Below are 20,323 nucleotides of genomic sequence, written 5' to 3'. Positions count from 1 at the left end.
TCTAATGACTCCTTTTGTAAAGTGAGTTTTCAGCCCCAGATTTTTTTTTTTACATTGGCCACTTTTAGAGTGAGGCCTTTCTTTGGGGAATAGCCACCAACCTATTTTGAAGTTCAAGAAATAGCAATACAAAGGCAGAAAAAGAGTTAGATAGGGGATTAGAAAGTAAAGACTGGGAAACCTAAAAGAAAAAATAATGGAGGACAACTGAACAAAGATATATAGAAAATATAGAGAGTGCTGAGAACAATAATTAAACCTATTGGCAAAGAGGAGTCTGGGAAGATGTTAACATTTTAGGGAGGAGTGTGCAAACTGGCTATTATACAAAGGAGCCATCAGTGAAACTAAGAGAATAGTGCTTTCACATGTTGCTGGCTCCTTTCCATGTCCTTTGAAGATAACAAAGTCACTGACAAATGCTGAATTTGGAGTTATCTAACCACCTTTGTCTCTTTCTATTTCTCTAGCTAACCGCTGCATTCCTTGGAGGATGTACTCTGTGGATTATTCAGCTTCATTTTTGGGTCCTCTTCTTTCCTGCATTAGGTGTTCTCTCTCTTCTTTTCTCTCCTTGCCTTTGTTAACACTTTCATTAGGAAGAAATTCAAATCAGCTCTTATTCCTCTTAGCACTTGTAGATATTTTAAGCATAATAAAAATGACACTGAAGAGCGGATTGCAGCATAGGCTGCTGAGGGGTTTTTAAAAATCCCTCCCTGAATTTTAGGCATTTTGCCATCCTTATTTCTGCAGAACTTGCTGGTAATTAGAGATTGACTGGAAATGGGAATTTCTAAGATAACCTCTCTTTGGAGACATATAAATGGTGGTATTTTTTGAATTGAATTCATGATGAAATGAGCCAAAAAGTAAAAAAAAAAATCAGTTGGACAATTGGTTGGAAGAGGATAACTGTCTTCCTGCTCTCCCAACAATTAACTGCTTGGCTAGTTAAACTAGTTATGTCTGCCTTAAAGAGCTTATGAGATAAGATAGACAAAAAGAAATTTCCTTCAAAGAGTAAAGTAGCCTAAACTCCAAACTTAAATGAAAGACCTCATTGGTGTAATAAAACTGGGCAAAAGCACCCATAAAATTTGAAGAAACAACAGCAAAAAACCAGAAGCCCATTTTGTCTCCTACTATTCATACAGTGCAACATTTGCTTCTTCTGAAAACAGATAATAGAGGATCATTAAAGTGGAATTCTGTTTCAGCACTTAGAACCAAATTCTAATCTTTCAAAGGCAGAAAATCACTTTTGCCACGCTTAGCCTGCCATAGCAACAACAAATTCAATTTCAGTTATGTCAATAAATGACAATCTGAATCATAGTTAGGAAAACAGATTAGTTGTGTTTTGAGCATGTCTTACATATCTTCAACAGGCATGCTCTTTATCTTAAAGCAAGATGACATTGATGGGGCGCCATTAAGAAAAATCTAAATTGGCCTAGAAACTGTCAAGCCTTCCTTCTTCATGCTTTGTAACTTTTCCTACCCTTTTTTCCCCTTCAAAAGGCACATTCCTTCGAAAAGTGTTTCCCAACATCTTCTCTTTCCTTTCCTAGGTTCTTTTATTCCAGGTCCATTCCTCAGCTGCTTTAACTTAAACGCCTTTTAGACTTCAATTCTTCTTTTAGATCTAGGCAATGCAACAACGACATGTGAAGATCTCCCTTTCTGTTTGAAATTTTGCCACTACAGGTTACACCGGAGGAATTCATGAACTACTATTCAGGAGTGAGTGCATCGATAGACACTGATATCTATTTCATCATCATGATGAGAACCGCGTGGAAACTCTAAATGTATGATCTGGGGAACCAGGGTTTCTTTCCAACTATCTGCTTCCAAATGACTACCATGTGCTGATCAATGTGATCACATTTAAATTCATTTTCATTCCTGTGCCACCAAGCAGTGCATTGTTATGGCAAGAGAAAAGGATAAAAAATAGAAACCCAGGAACTAGGACTTTTAGGTTGGAAAGTCTTTTTGCTTATCAGGGATCCTTTCCCTATTCTTCCCAGATATTCTCATTCTAGATGGAAAAGTTGATCAGTTTTAGTTGCTATAAATCTTCAAAATTGTTTTGTTCTAACAAGTTGTGTTTTTCCTTTGCAACAGAAGAGAAAAATGCAGCTTAGTTTTACAGTAAAATCTTTAGTTTTTTGTTATCATATTCTATAATTTGAGTGGATCTCTTTAGGATGTAAACTCTTTTAGGACAGGAACTGGCATTTCTATCCCCCCCTCCCACCCCTTTCTGTCTTAGAATCAATACTATGTTGGTTCCAAGGTGGAAGAGTGGTAAGGGCTAAGCAATTGGGATTAAGTGACTTGCCTAGGGTCACACAGCTAGGAAGTATTTGAGGTCACATTTGAACCCTGGACTTCCTGTCTCCAGGCCTGGTACTCCATCCCCTGAACCACTTAGCTGACCCAACTGGTATTCCTTTTTAACCTTTCTTTATGTATTTAGCATTATGCCTGACATAGAGTAGGTATTTAATTAATGCTTGTCAACTGATTGTATTTGAGACTTCAAATACCATCAGACAGATTTTAGGGGAGGGAGTAGGTATACAATAAAGAGAATCCTGGTTCTGGTGATGAAGACCCTGAGTTAAAATCTCATTTCTGTTGCTGATTTTGCCTTCATGACCAAGGATAAATCACTTAATTCCTCCCAGAGTCTATTTCTTCATAAAATGAAGAAGTTGGACAAGATGTTTCCCAAGGATCCTTCCAACTCTAGATCTATGAGAGTGAATAACACTTCTTGGCAAGAGAAATGATTATAGGAGCATGTTTTCTATGGATTACTGAAATTCACTTGCATGGGGAAGGGGACGTGAGACAGCTTGCCTTTTGCAAAGAAAAGAAGTTGAACAGAAACTCTACATTTTCTCTGACCTGCAGCCTAGAGATGGAGGTCCTCATTATCCCTTAGTTTCCTTGGTTCTAGATATTGAGTTTCCTGATGCTGAATGGGCCTGGTTCCTCTATTCTGCTGGTATCTGTCTAGCCAGAGAGGGACTTATCACTAGGACTAGGTCGTGGAGATGATCTTTGTCTTGCCCTGTTGTGTTTTGCTTCCTGTTTTACAGGGCCATGGTGAGTTGCTATCAGATCACAGTTAACCAATGTTGGTGGTGCTGGGAGGTATATCACATCAGATTCAATAACCTTCTTTCTTGCAGTTTAAATTCTGGGCTCCATGAGTTAAAAATTCAGAGTAGGTCACCTTGCCATCTGTTCCCCTGAGAAGAATCCTTTCCTTCAAATGACAATTTTTAAACATGTTTTGCAAACTAGAAGGCTAACATGGAAATGTCAGCTAGTATCATTATTAGTGGTGGAAGCTGGTGGTCCTTACTCCTGGAATACAAAGGCAGCATCACATTTACCTCCAGTACTCCCAACAAGGTCTGGAATCCATTATGCGTTTAGCATTTTATACAGGTACAGGTAGAAGGAAGGGGAAAAATAAATGAGCCATCTTTTTCAGACCTGGGATTCCAGCACTCCCCCCTAAATATTTTCTGTTTTTTGAATGCTCACACTTAAAAAATCGCTTTCATTAAAAATCACATCTTTTGTCTTAAGGTACCAGTTTGAAAAAGAAAATATCTTGCAATTTACCAGGCATGCTGGGTATATGGCATGGAAACTGATCAGCTAGATAAGCAATTAAATGTAAAATAATTAAGACATTAGCACCTCAGCTGTCTTCCTGTATAATCATGGTGCCAGGCTGCCTGAAGTGGATAAGACCAAGAATAAAATCCTTCCCTAGCTAATGACTGACATCTCATTCTTCAAAGTCTCTCTCTGGGGCCAGTTGGCAGGACTGACCTTAGGTATTCTTAGGCAGGAGGGGTAGAGACAGACAACCTCTGAGACACACAGCACCTGCCTCGGTGGATTGAGGAGCTGGAGGAATCATAATGCCAGTATTAACCAACTCACATGATTGCTGTAGAAACCAAGAAAATAATGCCAAAAAAGGATTTGGAGTGGAGTGCTGCCGGTGACGTAGGCTGCGCTAAGCCAAATTAATGTCAGCCAATAAAGAATTAATTTCAGGAGATTCTTTTTTGGGTATTCCTAGTCATGTCAAAGCCAACCGATTTTTAATTGTTGTTTGGCTGCAGATCCTGGGATCATAGATAGTATGATCATAGATTTAGAACTGGAAGAAATCTCAGAGACCATCTACTCCCTCCACACATTTACCTGGGGTATAGCTGCTGACGATTGGCAGAGGAAGATCCAGTCTCACATAGCTTCTTCTTTTAACTGGTTTTGTTAGTTGGGTGCTGAGTTCAGTTGTTTCCTTGTCGATGAAAGACTTCAAGTGCTATCTATACCCCTCTTAATTTTAGTAACCTGAGGCAAAGCCCTGACCCCAAGCTCTAGTTAAGGTCTGCCTAGAAGGAGAGCCTGATGCCCTGTGCTCAGGCCAGAAGATTATTTTGCCCATGTTTTGGACTTTGGATGCCAAAGAAGAGAAAGAGCGAATGCAAAACAAACCATTAGGGCATTCCACAAGAAGCAGGGAAGAAGTGGGGGAAACAGGAACCCTTTCTTCCTGAGCACTGCTGGAGCTCTGATCTTCAGGTCAATGGAAACACTAAGGTGTATCTGCACCAAGAAAGTCCAAGTTTCAGAAATCAGATTGTGAACCTGATGGAGGGAGACAAGGTGGCATACATCAGAGAGCCTTGCTTTTCCCCAGAGCTGCTAATTGTCTCCTTCCTTTTCCTTCTCTTGCCTTGTGTAGATGGAAAAGTGGAAAATGACTGATCCCCCCCCCCCCCCCACCTGAGGACTCTAGGTTAGCACTTTAACCAAGTGCTAAGATCATGCTAACCACTGTATTTCCAGAGGCAGGCATGGGATTCCAATCACACCTTCAGAAAATGCTACTAACATGTTTCTGACTAACGAGCCTTTTCTTTTTTTTTTTTTTAAAAACATTATTTTATTTGGTCATTTTCAAACATTATTCATTAGAAACAAAGATCATTTTCTTTTTCTCCCCCCTCTCCTACCTCCCCTCCCAATGGCGATGCATGATTCCTCTGGGTATCACACGTATCCTCAGTCGGAACCCATTTCCATGTTGTTGGTATTTTCATGAAGGTGTCCATTTAGAGTCTCTCCTCAATCATATCCCCTCCACTCCTGACGAGCCTTTTCTGAGACAAATCTTTCTTTGGAATTGCTCCCCGCCCCCTTTTTTCAGTCCAATCCTGGATCTTCATTTGTACAGGGTACTCCTGGTAAGGAATTTTGTTCTGCCAACACTGGGCTACAAATGTACAATTTATAGCATTGAAGAGTTGGCTGGGCCACGGAGAAGTTAAGTGGCTTTAATCTTAGTTACACAACCAGAGTGATAATATTAAATGTGGAAGTATCCCCGTCTTAAGCTTGAAATTACTTCAGCAGCTTCTCTCTTATAAACTCTTAGTCTGTAATGCAAGCTATAGACACTGATGTTTCTACATGAAATGGATGTTTCAAAGTATGCTCCAAGACAGAATTCAGACCCACAGCCAAGCATAAGCCCTAATAGGTGCCCCTTTTAAATCTAAAAATAAAAATAACGACTAGTGTTTGTATAGCACTGTAAGGCTAGCAGAGCACTTTACAAATGTCTTATTTTATCCACACAACTAACTTTTGAGGTAGATACCATTATTACACCCATTTTACAGATGAAGAAACTAAGACAGAGTGAGGTTAAGTTGTTTACCTAGGGTCACAGGGCTAATAAGTGTCAGTGGCTGGATTTGAACTCAGGTCTTCCCGTCTCCAGATCCAGAAGTCTATTCACTCTCCTACTTACCTAGCTGCCTAAAAAGAAATGAAAAACAACACATAAAATAGACATCAATAACTGAAATTTACATAGTAGTCATTTTGTGGTTTTCCAAATACTTTATATGCATTATCTCCTTGGTTCCCACATCAATCTTGTGAGGCAGTTAATGCAGGCATTATGATTCTTCCACTTTCCTCAGTCTAAAGATTCTGTTCCTGCTTCAGCTGTAAATTAGAATGGATACACCTCATCTCAAGGAATTGTACCCACTTTAAGACATACACCCTGGAAATTCTGCTTCCTGATTATAACTCTTATTCTTTGAACTCACCTTCTCTCTCATTCTCTTTTTATAGGTTTTGGCTTCATTGTGACTTCTGGTCCTTTGATCAGTCCATCTTCTTTTAGTTTAACTGCCTCATTTTATCTGCATTTCGCTTCCCACCCATCTTGAACTCCCAATCAATTACTTAAAGAGTAGTTAACTGACTTCACTAGTCATCCTGGAAGGCTTTAGCCCCATAACGTTTGCTTTTCTCAATGAACAAATTCCCATTTCTCAGAATTCCCACCAATCCAATTTCTCTTGAACTGCTAAATACTGCTAGGAAGAAAGCCATCAAGTCTAACTATTTTTACCTACTAGAAATCTGAGGGCATTTCTGTAATCTCCAGCCTTGATGAAGGTAGCAAGGCCTGTATTATCTCCAGGTTCAGTTAGTGTGAGCAGATGAAGGAGTGTAGGAGGAAAAGGGAAGGGTCTAGAGTGACCTGGGAGTTCAAAAGGGCACATGGGAAAAGAGAGAAGGGAACAGTGACTGAGGTGGACAGGGAAGAAGTCCCAGGGGAAAAGGATCAAGGGTAAGAGAGATGGGAGCATGTGCCTGTGTAAACACATTCTACAACATCCTCCCCTCAGCGGCTCCCTAGATGAGTCAACCCCTCCTAGGTGGTTTCCTTCTCTGTAAAATAGGAATAATAACTGCACCAACTTCATTGATAGCAAGGTAGTTGTTAGGACCAAATGAGATCATAATATGAAGTGTTTTGTAAGTGCATATAAAATGAGTGAGAATTGGCATGTTTCAATAATTGAATTGCATGTTATTTCATTCACTTCTGAGGGCAAAATTTAAGTTTTTTTTTTAACTTTTCAAACTTGATGACTCCCCTTTAACTAAGAATATATTTTTTAAACCCTTACTTTCTTTCTTAGTATCATTTCTAAGACAGAAGAGTAGAAAGGGCTAGGTAAATGGGGTTAAGTGACTTGCCTAGATTCACACAGCTAGGTAGTATCTGAGGTTAGATTTGAACCCAGCTCCTCTTGACTCCAGGTCTGGTGCTCTAACCATTTTTCCACCTAGCTGCCCCCAAGACAAGTCTTGAAAATTTGATGTAATATTCCTTTTCTTGTAAGGTTAGATGGCTTCCATTCCATAAGCCATGAAAGTTCCTAAGAATGTCACTGTATGGAAATTTTAGGACTGCTAAGGATTAGTGACAATCTTTTTTGATATTGCTAAGTGAGTGGGATTGAGATGGGAAGAGTAGCAGAACTCACTTCATGTCCCATTCTGAATGGCACAAATTAATCTACTGACAGCTCCCTCTCCTGCCCTTTCCAGTATTCAAAAGGCTAGTTGTGGGAAAAACACATCTGAGTTTATATTATATTTGTATCAGGGTCTTGCCCCAAGAATGGGGTGCTCAAAAACTCTGTTCTTCAGAGGAATGAAAGTCTTTATTTGAAGAAGAGGTTTAGGGTGAAGAATGGCCTAGGGTCTGATAGAATAGCCCTCTGGAGTAGCCCAAGGGGTGGACCAGAGTTTGCATATTTAGTAGTCTACCCCGGAGAATTCTGGGACATTCCAGGAAGAAAACCCCAGTATAGCAGAATCCTCACTATCTTCCTGGAATGTCATTATCTCGGTGGGGAATGTGAGGAGGGTACAGTATGGTATAAGACCAGTATAAGCAATTAATAATACAGGACAGTACAATGTTGACATCAGTACAGAACGGGACAGTATGAATATTATAACTGATCAATAATACACAACAGTTGAGTGCTTAGTGAAGTATTGAGATTATCTGTGATGCTGTGGTAAGATACCTTGATGTTGTTCACAAACATTATCTTTCGATTCTCCCCTCAGAAGGAAAGCTAGGAGTGACTTCCCTTCACCAGGCCAGTATATACTTTACTTGGAGACTACAAATTCATAAAAAACTATTTATTTATAGTTAAAAGATATAGGTATGAGGATTAATAACAAGGAAAGCCTTAACACTAACAGGGAACTATATCCAACCACTTCCCACTACATTTGCCTCCTGACAAATTCTGTTCTTTTGGCTACACTAAAACTGCCTAGCACTTGCTAAAAAAACCCCGAAATGCTATCTGACTATAATCTAACTAAAATCCTTATTCAGTTAACTTAATTTGATAAAGATATCTCCAAGTCCATATAGATTCAGTCAGCCAAGATGGCGGCTGCCAACTGACAATAAGGCAACCCTGGTATCCAAACTGTTCTCCAGCAAAAGAGATCTACCAGCTTCTTCTTAGAGATGACTTCTCAGTCAGGAAAGTAGAAAACCTCGTCAGATGGGTTTCAGAGTTCTCTTTCCCCTCTCACCAGCACAGAGCAAGATCTCAGATGTCTGCCTCCACCAGCAGCCAGAGAGAAAAGTCAGTCAGTCAGTGAGAGGACCTCACCAACTGCCAGAACCTTTTCCTGTGTTCCTCCTTCCAAGTTCTGATCTCACACCCAACACTCTGCCTTGACGGCACCCTCAGAGATCTCTTTATCAGATATCTTATTTTAACCAATACTTAATCAATATCCTAAATTCCTTACTACATTAGTAATACAGATTTTGCGATTTATGCTTAACTAGTGCTAACTGGTGAAAAATATGACTTCAGTAAGGAGGTTCCTACTTCTATCACTGACATCTCCATCAGGCTTTGCTAGTCAGATTGCGAAGTAAGAATAGGTAGTTTTCTAGCATCTCCCTTTTGGGTAGCCCTTCCTTCTCTGCACTTCATGCCACCAGTTATCAAGTTTCCTCCTGTTCCCTTTGGCTGGTCCTGGGAGTTCCCATTTCAAAGTCCCATTGAGCCTTCCCTCTCTGAACAACATCATGTGTTTGGTTTCCATATGGATGTCTTCCCAAGATGTATTTGTCAAGGTTCCCTTTCCTTAAAAGCCCCTGTTGTCTGCAAACTCAGATATTAGCATGTGCTAATGGGTTAGAATATTACCTTTTCAAGTTTGTTCAAGTACTCTTTAACGCGTATTTCCCAGAAACAACATCTTAATCCACAGGGTTCTAACATAGATATAATATATGTGGCATGGGTGGTGTGTTACCCTATTAGTGAACATCTTCAGATTTCCCCTTTGAGGCTAGGCTGTCCAGACCAGCATCTCCAACCTGCCTTGAACTCAGAATGCTCTTTGGTGGCACCTTTCTCTGACTTTACTTCCCCTTCCCCTTTTCTCTTCCCTTCCATATCCAGGTTTCCAAAGATGAATTTTTTGACTATTATGCTGGGGTTAGTGCTTCTATCGACAGTGATGTCTACTTCATTCTCACGATGCGAAAAGCCTGGAGATTGTGACTTTTTGGCTCTTGCTTCTTTCTGGAATAAAAAAAAAAAACTGTCCCTGGGATCACATTGGCAAGGACTTCAGCGTAATTAATTATGACAATGATCGTATATATATAAACTTCCAAAAAATGTGCTTTTTCCTCTCCTAACAGCCATGGTCACTCCATTTTCCTTCAGGCAGTTTTACTTGTGCTATTGATTCTTCACAAATAACCAAAAATCTCATTCTGAACATCAAGAGAGGAAGAACAGAGATTATGGACTTGGCCCATGTTCAAATAAACTGCATTTAAAGCACTTAAAAAAATAAGCGTATATCTGTTCCTCTATATTTGTCCTCTTTTACCGTCTCTTAGAATCTAGGCTGAGGGAAATCAGCATGAGGATTAGGGAGAATAGATATTTCTGTTTCAGAAATTACTTTGAAATTACTGTGGATTTCTCAGTGTATTCCTTGACAATAGTTTCCAAATGACATAAGGAAATACTTCATCCTTGGATTATTAAATTACAAAACCAAAACCCCAAAACTATATTCAGGCTTTTATTCTGGGTCTTAAAAGCACATACAAGGGCTTTACCACAGGGACTTATCCACAAACACAAGCACTTGTATGGACCAGTAAGGAAGTGTGGCTCACCAGAATAGTGACAGGAGATGCTAACTCCTTTGGGTGAATTTCCCCAATTTCATCTAGCAAGAGATCAAAACCATGTGTTGTATCAGCTTGTTAAAGGCTACAAAGAACACAAACAAGTGAAGTATGTGAGAACCTAGACCAGTGATGGTGAACCTTTGGAGGGGGGTGATGTGAGAACTATCCTCAGGCTTTAGTGAAGAGTGGGAGAGGACCAGCTTTGGCCCCATGTCCCTTTGGCTTTCTAATAATGAACTCTGTGCTGGGATGACAGCATGTGTGCCCACAGAGAGGGCTCTGAGTGCCCCCTCTGACACATGTGCCATAGGTTTACCACCTATATTTTTGGTGTTGCCTCTAGGCAATTAATCTCTGGGACCCATAGGTATTTTTTTAGATTTTCCTGAGGCAGTAAAAGGTCAACCTTCTCCATTCCCTCCTTTTACAGATGAGAAAACTGAGATATGGGAAAATTATGTGACTTGTCCAAGGTCATTCAGGTAGTGTCAGGGGAGGAACACTGAATCTACAGTCTGAACTCTTGGTCCTTTGCACCCCAAAACCATCTATATATTTTAGGGGATTAGTATTAGTATTAGGGGGTAGAATAGAGAGATATTTATTTTGCTAGATGAAAACTTTTTAAAACCTTGATTTAGGAATGATACTCTAACTTCTGACTATAGTAAACTAATGATTTACTTGGATATTTTTTCAGCTAGAAAAAGAGACTTAAGGGGAAAAATCTTGGTGCAACTATAATTAGTATTAACTGTACTAGCCTATAGGTTTAGCCTTCAGCTTAACTCTTACAATTGCTTATTTCTTGTGGATTTGAGAAGCTTTTCTTTGTCTCAACTTGAGAAGGGGGAAAAGGAGAAGGGACAAATGGGCAGAGATGGTGAAAGAAGAGAAGAAGAGAGGGCATAGGTAGGACAGGACTAAATCTCATCCCAAGGGGTTTCTAGATTTTCAATATTCATCATTTTCATAATCCTTCAAATCTGGCCACAACAGATGATGACAGAACTAAGGGAACTGCAATGAAAATGCATTTTCTGAAGAAAAAAAAGGAGAAATTTAACTTGAGAATTTCATGGGAAAAAAATTTCCCTTACTTTAAATACTAGAAATTCAAGTATAATTTGCTTGCTTTTTACTCATGAATTAGGCTACAAAGAATCCCCGCAGGTATCTAGTCATTTTTTAAACTGACTCTCACTCTCAGATGTTTTCTTTTGCCAGAGACACTTTTCTATTAAAATGTTACTATGTATAAATGGGATATTACTCTCCCTGCACTCATGCCCGCTAGCTTCATCCTTGAGTGCACAGCATAGCAATAGTGTGTCTTGAATTATCTTAGCTTGTCTAGGGATCTATTTATCTGTAAAGTTAGCATTTCTGCCTCTCAAGGTACAGTGGTATTAATTAATATTATTTCTAAGTGGGGAATATTTAACTCTTTGTGTACAAGGATGAGCAAGCACACTGATCATTTTGCTGCAAGGTGTTTGTCTAGGTAACAATGGAAGTGCCATTGTTTCCTGCCTTCTTCTGTGAAGTGTAGTTTATAGTCTCACATGTCCATTTGGGTTGTACTGTGTGGTCCTTCATAATGTAGCAATTAAAATTTAACTTTTCTTCAAACCATTGGAGATCTGGATGTTCTCTTTATAGGTGTCACAGTGAATGTTAATATATTTCCCAGAACCCACCATAGCTTGTATACTCATTGTCCAAACCAGTGGAGTAGCCCTGTTCTGCTACTCGTGTAGGTAAGTCACTGACCTTTCTGGGTTCACCTCTAGAATCCATTGTTTCCTTCAAAATTCTGCTCACATGCTGTCTTCTTCAGGAAGCTTTTTCTGTTAGTGCTTCATTCTCAAATTACCCTGCAGATGGTTTTTATTTTTTGTATACACATATTTCTGTACATGTTTCTACCAATAGAATATAGACTTGTCAAGGGCAGGGATGGTTTCCATCTAATCTTTGTATTTCTAATGCATGGCTACATGCTTGGTAAAGCCCTTAATCAATTTCTGTTGTCGTTCACCTGTTTTTCAGTCATGTTGGACTCTTTATGACTCATTTGGGGTTTTCCTAGCAAAGATAGTAGACTGGTTTGCCACTTACTTCTCCAACTTGACAAATGCTTACTGATTAATCTGTAAAATGAGGGGCTGGGCTTTACAGCTTTCTCTAAGACACCTTCAAGCGTTAAAACTCTATATTCTATTATTTTTTTTAAAAAACAAAATCTTTTAATGAATATATAGGCACAGAATCTGTTATCCAGTACAATGGTATAGTTTCATTGTCATAGGGAACTTCCAGGGGAAACTCCCTTTGCCTCTGCATGTCAACATCATTTCTAAGTGGTATGGTAGCTTTTGAAGCTCTGATTATCTGACACATGCCCATACATAGTTAAATAGAATATTAATAAATATGTTTATTTTTATTATATATAATATAATTATTATTTGTGAGGGTAACATTTGAATTTGTGATTTCATTGGTGAGGAATCTTATTTCACACCTTCTCTGTAATCTTTACTCACATTTTGTTTCCTGTTCATAAAGTCCTCTCCGCTCTTGTTTCTCTAAGTCTCACTGATTCTCTCAGCTATATTAGAATGATCCATTCAGAGTCTTAGGGCATTGTTGGAGCACTTTGAGTTTAAGTGGCTTTGTCAAGGTCATGCCCCTGGCATGTGTCAGAGGTAGGACTTGAACCTACATTGTCATGGCTTCAAGGCCATCTCTTTAACTTTTATGCCATATTGGCAGGTGGCCCATTGGATAGAGTGTTGGTCCTGAAGACAGAAAGACTCCTCTTCCTGAGTTAAAATCTGGTCTCAGATACTTCCTAGCTCTGTGACTGTGGGCATGTCACTTAACCCTATTTGCCTCAGTTTCTTCAACTATAAATGAGCTGAAGAAACAAATGGCAGACCAGTCTAGTATCTTTGTCAAGAAGACTTCAAATGGGGTCTCAGAGAGTTGGACACAACTGAAACGATTCAATGAAAACAAATAATATAAATTACAATTAATATTTAGAGCTTTTGGGTTTGTAAAGCACTTTATACTCATTATTTCATTTTAGGCAAAAGACATGAGGATTATTTTTCCCTTTTTATAAATGAGAAAACTAAGATTAAGAGAAGTTACTTGCCCAGAGTAACACATCTAGTGGGTAGCTAGGTAGTGGTGCAGTGGATAGAGTATTTGGTCTGGAGCTAGGAAGACCTAAGTTCAAATCCAGTCAGAGACACTTCTTAGCTGTCTGGCCCTGGGCAAGTCCTTTAACACTATTTACCTTAGTTTCTTCATCTGTAAAATTCATTACTGAAGGAAAGGCTAAATCCACTCCACTCAAGAAAACCCCAAATGGGATCACAGAGAGTCAGACATGACTGAGAAAATGAATGAACAACACAGTTAGTGGGTGTCTGAGGCAGTATTTGAACCAGTTTTCTTAACTGAAAGCTCAGCACTCAATCCGTTTGGCAAACAAATGCAGAAATTTAGTAAAGTTGGGCCTTAGGGAACTCCCTTCCTTCTTTTTCAGCTTTGTGGCTTCAGTGGTTAGCAGTTCAGTTGGAGAGGTGACTGTGAATTAGGAAGTTGGCTGATTATGTGAATGTCTCCCAGCACAGATGTGCTAACTTTCTCAGGGCTGAAGTTTCAATTCAGTTTCTGGAGGCTGAGCTTCTGGCTTGGTCTTCAGGGAGAATGTCATTAAGTTTATTACTAATGTGGCACCAAGGCAGAAGAATCATAGCAGGTCAGGGCCAGCCAAAGGCAAAATTATGCCGTAGACCTTTGTCCACATTTTGTTTCCTTTTCATAAAGTCCTCCCCGCCTCTTATTTCTCTAAGTCTTATTGATTCTTGGAGCTATATTAGAATGATGCATTCAGAAGTGATTATCTGTCTCCTTAGGTCTCCTACAGGGTGTATTATCTGTAAAATGTGGAGTTGGACTATATAGCCTCTATGGAATCTTCCAGGTTTTAAAATATTATATCTATTTTTATTGAAAAAATATTTTAACAAATAGATCAGGATTGGATCTGTGTTTTCATCAGGATAGGGAGTTCTCAGGTGAGGAAATTCCCTTTACCAAATATAGACCATCAACTTCTCTTCTGTTGATTTTAAGATGCTTATGAGACATGCGGTTCGAGAAACCCAGGAGGCAGTTGGAGAAGAGACTGAAGATTAGGGCTGGATAAATAGATCTAAAAGTCATCTCTATAGGGCTTAACCCATGGGAGCTGATAAGATGACTTAGTGAAGAAGAGAGACCTAGAGGAAGAAGTGAGAAGGGCCCAGGACGCCCATGGTTAGCAGGAATAATCTGGATGAAGATCCAGTGAAGGAAGAAGGGTGATTAGTAGTGTCAAATGTCACAAAGAGTTAAAAAAGGATGAAAATTGAGAAAGTCATTAGGTTTACCAATGAAGAGATCCTTATAATTTTGGATAGAGCAGTTCAGTTGGTTGATGAGGTGAGAAGCCAGATTTCAAAGAGTTAAGAAAAGAGTGAGAGGAAAGAAAATGGTGGCACCAATTACAGAAAATTTTCCTAAGACTTTAGAAATAAAAGAGATTAGAGACATAGGATGATAGCTAGCTGGGATGGGAAGTCTTTTAGAGAATGGGGGATGTGGTAATGTTTGTAGGCAGCAGGGATGTAGCTAGTAGACAGGGAGAAATTGGAGATGAGTAGGGATGATAAAGGGAACAGCTGGCTGGAGAAGATAAGTAGGAAAGGGGTCATTTGAGCTTATAGAGACATTTGGGTTGGCAAGGAGGAAGGCCACCTCTTGAAGTGAGACAGGAAAGGAGAAATACTGGCAGAAGGCATTTGAGTGAAGTGAGATGAGGAGAGAAGGAGGAACTTTCAGCTAATGGTTTCAGTATTTCTCATTGAATTATGAGAGGCAAGATTCTCATCTGAGAGGATTGGGGAAGGGAGAGCTATGGCAGGCTTGAGGATGGATAAAAAGATTTGAAGTATCTTGCATGGGGAGTGGAGTAGTAAATTAATTAAGGTGTTATAAAATGTTATAAAAATTAGTTTACTTCTGGAGGGACAAGTTAATATCATGTACCATAAATCCATGGTATGCTCAGCAAGTAGGGTTTTATGACTTTCTATACCTCCATTCAGTGGCATGAAGAATAAGATAGCAAATGGTTAGAATAATGCAAGGTTGGGGCTTGACACGAATAGCAATAGGATAAAGAGGTAAGCATCTGCAGAGTAGAAGAGAATGTAGAAATAAGCTGGATCACCAGGAAATCAGCATGGGGAAAGAGAGGAAAGAGGAAAGAAAATAAAAGCAGGGCTAATGGTTTAGAAAAGGACTGAGAGGGAGGAATTAGAAATAGCCGCGAGGATAAAGAAAAGGAATTATAAGGCAGAGAGACAAAAGGAATAATAAATTATTATGATCAGTTTGAGGAATTTCTGGGGTCGTGAACATGGAAGTGGAACTTTGGTGGTTGGTAGCAAGATCAAAGGTATTAACACCTCTCTTTGGAGGCAAGATAGTATAGAGAAGTAAGTTATGGGAAATAAACAAATTGAAGAATTTAGAAGTTAGGGTGTATGAGGGAGAATCAACAGAGAAAAACCATGAATCAGGCCCTGAACTCACTGAAGAAGAAAGGAGAGTGTCCTAAATTGTTAGATTAAAGCTACTTGGTTGAAGTATAGATGTGGATTGAATGAACCTCAAAGAAGAAGTTATTGTAGCAGTAGAAGGAGAACCTAGGAGTGATGACTGGAAGCAGGGAGTATTCTGACTCCCCCACCATGACCAGTGAGTTGGGGAATATGAGTGAAAGTGTAACCAAAAAGGTGGCTCAGATAAAGCACCATGAGGAGGGAGCCAGCTCTCAGGGAGTATAAGAAAGTGAAAAGAAAAGCTAAAAGCAAGTTTATGTCTTATAGAACTGTCATTCTAGAGATCATAGCAGAAGATGGTGGGTTGATCTGGAGTATGATGTTGGACCCAGTGTTGAGAGAGAATTGGAGTAAGGGAGAGGGCCTGGGAGTCAGTAGTGGACCAAGAGTAGGACTTGTGTAATGACATCTTAGGGTTTAGAAACATTGGATGGGGAATGTATGATTGGGTTCTCACCTGATCACAATTATAAATACTGAGGGATGTATTCATTCAGATTATCAATGACTGGAGAGAAGTCCATTGAGGGAGAGAGATGACTCTTCAAGGTCCTCTCTTAATGTCCAGCTTTGTGAGAGATGCTGCTGCTGAGTTCTATAAGGCTTAGGAGGCCCACCTCACAATAGGCATGGGAAGGAAAAGGTATAACTCAGAGGTAGGGGTCAACAACTCAAGGTAGGTCTGGTCTAGGAAAGTCATCTAAAGCACTGTAGAAAGTCCTGAGGGATAGAAGGGAGTGGAGAAGCAGAAGTCAGAGGCCTGAGACCTGGATGGGACTGACACAGGGCACTTTGGGAAGCCCATGAAGAAAGACACCACAGGAAGATAGGTTGGGTCTGATACCAGAGTGAAGGCAGAGGTCCTAGGCATGTTAGCTGAATATGGGGCTACCCAAGAATTTTCAGGGGCAAAGGCAGAAACCATAAATAGGGCGGGATCACATTGGGGGAAGAAGCATTCATAGGACAGCCCCAAAAGCAAAGACATAAGTCATAGGAGAGATGTGTGTGTCTTTGTCTCAATAATGTATATGGTCTATCAGTGTGCCTATAATCAAAACCTCCCAGCTTAGTAAAGACTTGCCCTTCTGTGGCTCCTAATGAAAGATTCTTGACACTTCCATTCTGCATTCACCTCGCCTTCAAAAACCCAGAATCAGGGGGCAGCTGGGTAGCTCAGTGGATTGAGAGCCAGGTCTAGAGATGGGAGGTCCTAGGTTCAAATCTGACCTCAGATACCTCAGCTGTGTGACCCTGAGCAAGTCACTTGACCCCTATTGCCTATCCCTTACCACTCTTCTGCCTTGGAGCCAATACACAGTATTGATTCCAAGATGGAAGGTGAGGGTTAAAAAAAGCAACAACAAACAAACAAACCCAGAATCATCTACATACCTTAATGAGACATGAAACAAAACTTCAGTAATTGTTAGTAAATGGTGAAGCTAATATTTAGAAATGCTATTGAGCAATTCATTTATTCTAGGAAAATAAAAGTGCTCAGTCAATTGCCAGAATCCTTTCTTTTCTTTGTTATTCACTCATGAGAAACATTTAGGAGAGCATTATGGGAAGATGGTAGAGTAGGGCATGAAATTTTCTTGCTGTCATAATATCCCTCACAAATTACCAAAAATGCTGCACAGAATCAATGTTGAAAGTAGCAAAACTGAATAGGAGAAGGAGTGAAATTGAACAACTAGGGATAACTAGGGAAGAAGGTTTCTGACATTCCTAGAACAGAGCAAACAGAGTATAATTAACAAGGTAGCCCCTAGGAGCAGGAGGCAACCTCACCTGGTTTGCTAAGCCCCAGAGCTCACATCCCCAAGGAAACCACTAGTATTCATAGGCAGAAGGCCCTGCAAGCAGCTGGGTCTGCTGTGGCTTTGGCTCTGGAGACCCCTGCTGGCCCACTTCTGAAGATTAAAGAAGTGGCCATACAGAGTCTATTGGTGCCAGGGTCTAAGGGCAGAAACTCAAGTCTCATTGCTAACAAATGAGGGACTTTGGATGCCTGAGAAATGTTCACTTGACACTTGATATTTCTAGGACTGAGGCAGTAGGAGATAAGGAGTGAGGAAGGAGCACACACTGGTGTGTGCTTTGTGAGGAACTAGGATCCTATCAGCTGTGGTCACTCCCAAGAAAGTAGAGTCTCTGGCTGGTTCCACAGAGGAAGATAGATTATCTGCTTGCAATTGTAATGGCAAAAATACTTGTGTGTTTTGGTCAGAACACCTAAGGTCAATCACAGACTGAGACTTGAGATGGGGTTTGGGAGTACATCAGACCCTGGATTATAAAAACTAGAATAAATAAATAGGACCCAGGAAAAAATAGATACAAAAAATAAATCCTAAAACCTGAGGTAATATACTCCAACAATTTAGGAACACTGGGATTCCAGCAAAAAACAATAATTAAGTCTATTGACTTGACCATTAAAATTATGAAAAAAATGAGGAAGCAAAGGAGAAAGAACTCAACTATTGATAACTATTATGAGGACAGAGAAGATCTCCACTTAAGGTCAGGGGACAGTGAAGAATAAAACACCTACTTCACAAACAGCAAAGAAATATAATAATTAGTCACAAGGTCAAAAAGAACTTTTGAAAGAGCTTTTAAAAAGACCCCAAAAACCAAATGAAGAGGTTGAGGAAAAATTAGAAAAAAATGAGCCATGTAAGAAAATAAAGAAAATTATGAAAAAAGGTACCCCAATGGAAAAAAAGATACAGAAACTCTTGGGAGTTTCTGAAAGAAAATAATTTATTAAGAACTAGAATGGACAAAGGGAAACTAACAACTTCCTAAGACAACAAGAAATAATAAAGCAAAAGGAAAAGAATGCAATAATAGAAGACAATATAAAACATCTTATCACAAAAACAACTGACCCAGAAAATTGATCAAGGAGAGACAATGTAAGAATAGTTGGACTCTTGGAAAGTTATGATCAAAAAGAGTTTAGACATTATACTCCAAGAAATCATCAGGGAAAACTGGTTGGAAATCCTAGAATGGAGGGCAAAAAGAGAAATCAGAAGAATTCATTGATCACCACCTCAAACAGAACAAAAGATGAAAATGCACAGGAACATCATTGCTAAATTCCAAAGCTCCCAGATTAAGGAGAATATACTACAAGCACTGAGAAAAAAGCAACTTAAGTATCATGGAGCTATAGTTAGAATAACACAAGATTTAGCAGTCTCAACATTAAAAGAATGCAAGACATGAACATAACATTTCATAGAACAAGAGAACTGGGCTTATAACTGACAGTAACATACCCAACAAAGATGAACATAATTTTAAAGGTAAAAAATGGATATTTGTTTAACTAAAGAAGTTTTAATTACTTCTTGGGGAAAATCCAGAACTCAGTAGAAAATTTGATCTATAAGAGATATACATAATGAAACATACATACATAATGAAAGACTAATCATAAGCAACCCAAAACGTCAAATTGATTCTAGTATAGGAAAATGCCATCTATGGACCCATATTATACATCATTGCTTGGGTTTTTTAAGGGGTATCTATGGATGGAAGACTCAAGGTCAAGGTAAATTTAATGGAATGAGCCAAAATGATAGTGATTAGATCAGGAGGAGGTAGTGTAAAATGGCCATCTCATATGGAAGAGGATTGAGTGGAAGAACTGTTATGGAGAGAGGAGAGGATGAAGGGCTGTAGTACTAGAACCCTACTCTCATCAGACCTAGGATAAAGAGAGAACAACATACCCAATTAGAAGGGCAAAAATCTTTTTAATGTACAGAATAACAGGAGAGAAGGAGGATGGGATAAGAGAAGGACCAGGAATTATCTTGGGGGACTGAGGAAATAAGAGAAGGAAGGGTGGATTAGAAGAAAGGGGAGAGAGGGGATAAGAAAATGGAGGGAATGGAGGGATACCTACAGATACCTACAGTGGAACACATATCAAGAGGTGGAGGTGGGGTAAGGTGAGGGGATAAAGGAGGACTCTTCAGATAAGATAAAGGAGGGATTTATAGAATCAAACTCATATCAAGATGTAGGAGGGTACAGTTGGAGGTGGGATAAAGAAAGGATTTTTGGAAAAGTGAATAAATAAATAAGAATTAAATGGTGAGGGGGAAGGTCCAAGGGAAAGACCTTTGGAAAGGTGGGCCAATTTGAAAGTAAGAGGGCAAAAAGTGAAGATAAGGGGAAAAGTTCAGGAAGAGTTGTGAATTGGAGAGGCCCTGTTCAAAGGAAATTATATATCTCAGAAGGGATATGATAGAAAGAAATGAAGAGGACAAATAGTGAAGCGGAATGGAGTAGATGGAAATGCACAGTTAGTGACTATGACATTGAGTGTAAATAGGATAAATTTACCTAGGAGAAGAAAATGGATAGCAGAAAACCAGGACCCCAATGTCTTACTAGAAACACACTAAAAATGGGAGACACACAGAGTGAAGGTAAAGGGCTCGAGCAGATGCCTTAGCTGATATAGAGAAGCCAGATATAGTAG

General features: G+C 39.5%; 1 protein-coding gene across 1 annotated transcript in view; it reads left to right on the top strand.

The window, feature by feature from the left end:
- Nucleotides 1–9,771, top strand: part of CAPSL (calcyphosine like) — a 45,491-nt gene extending 35,720 nt beyond the window's left edge. Inside the window, exons 5-6 of the mRNA XM_007487455.2 lie at nucleotides 1,711–1,814; nucleotides 9,372–9,771. Of these exons, the coding sequence (XP_007487517.1) occupies nucleotides 1,711–1,812 (102 nt within the window). The 3' untranslated portion in view covers nucleotides 1,813–1,814; nucleotides 9,372–9,771. The remainder of the gene's footprint in view (nucleotides 1–1,710; nucleotides 1,815–9,371) is intronic.
- Nucleotides 9,772–20,323: the final 10,552 nt, after the last annotated feature.

Source organism: Monodelphis domestica, chromosome 3, assembly GCF_027887165.1.
Source record: "Monodelphis domestica isolate mMonDom1 chromosome 3, mMonDom1.pri, whole genome shotgun sequence".
In the NCBI taxonomy this organism is placed as follows: domain Eukaryota; kingdom Metazoa; phylum Chordata; class Mammalia; order Didelphimorphia; family Didelphidae; genus Monodelphis; species Monodelphis domestica.
Note: the sequence above shows the minus strand (reverse complement) of the source record. Positions and strands in the feature narration are given on the sequence as shown.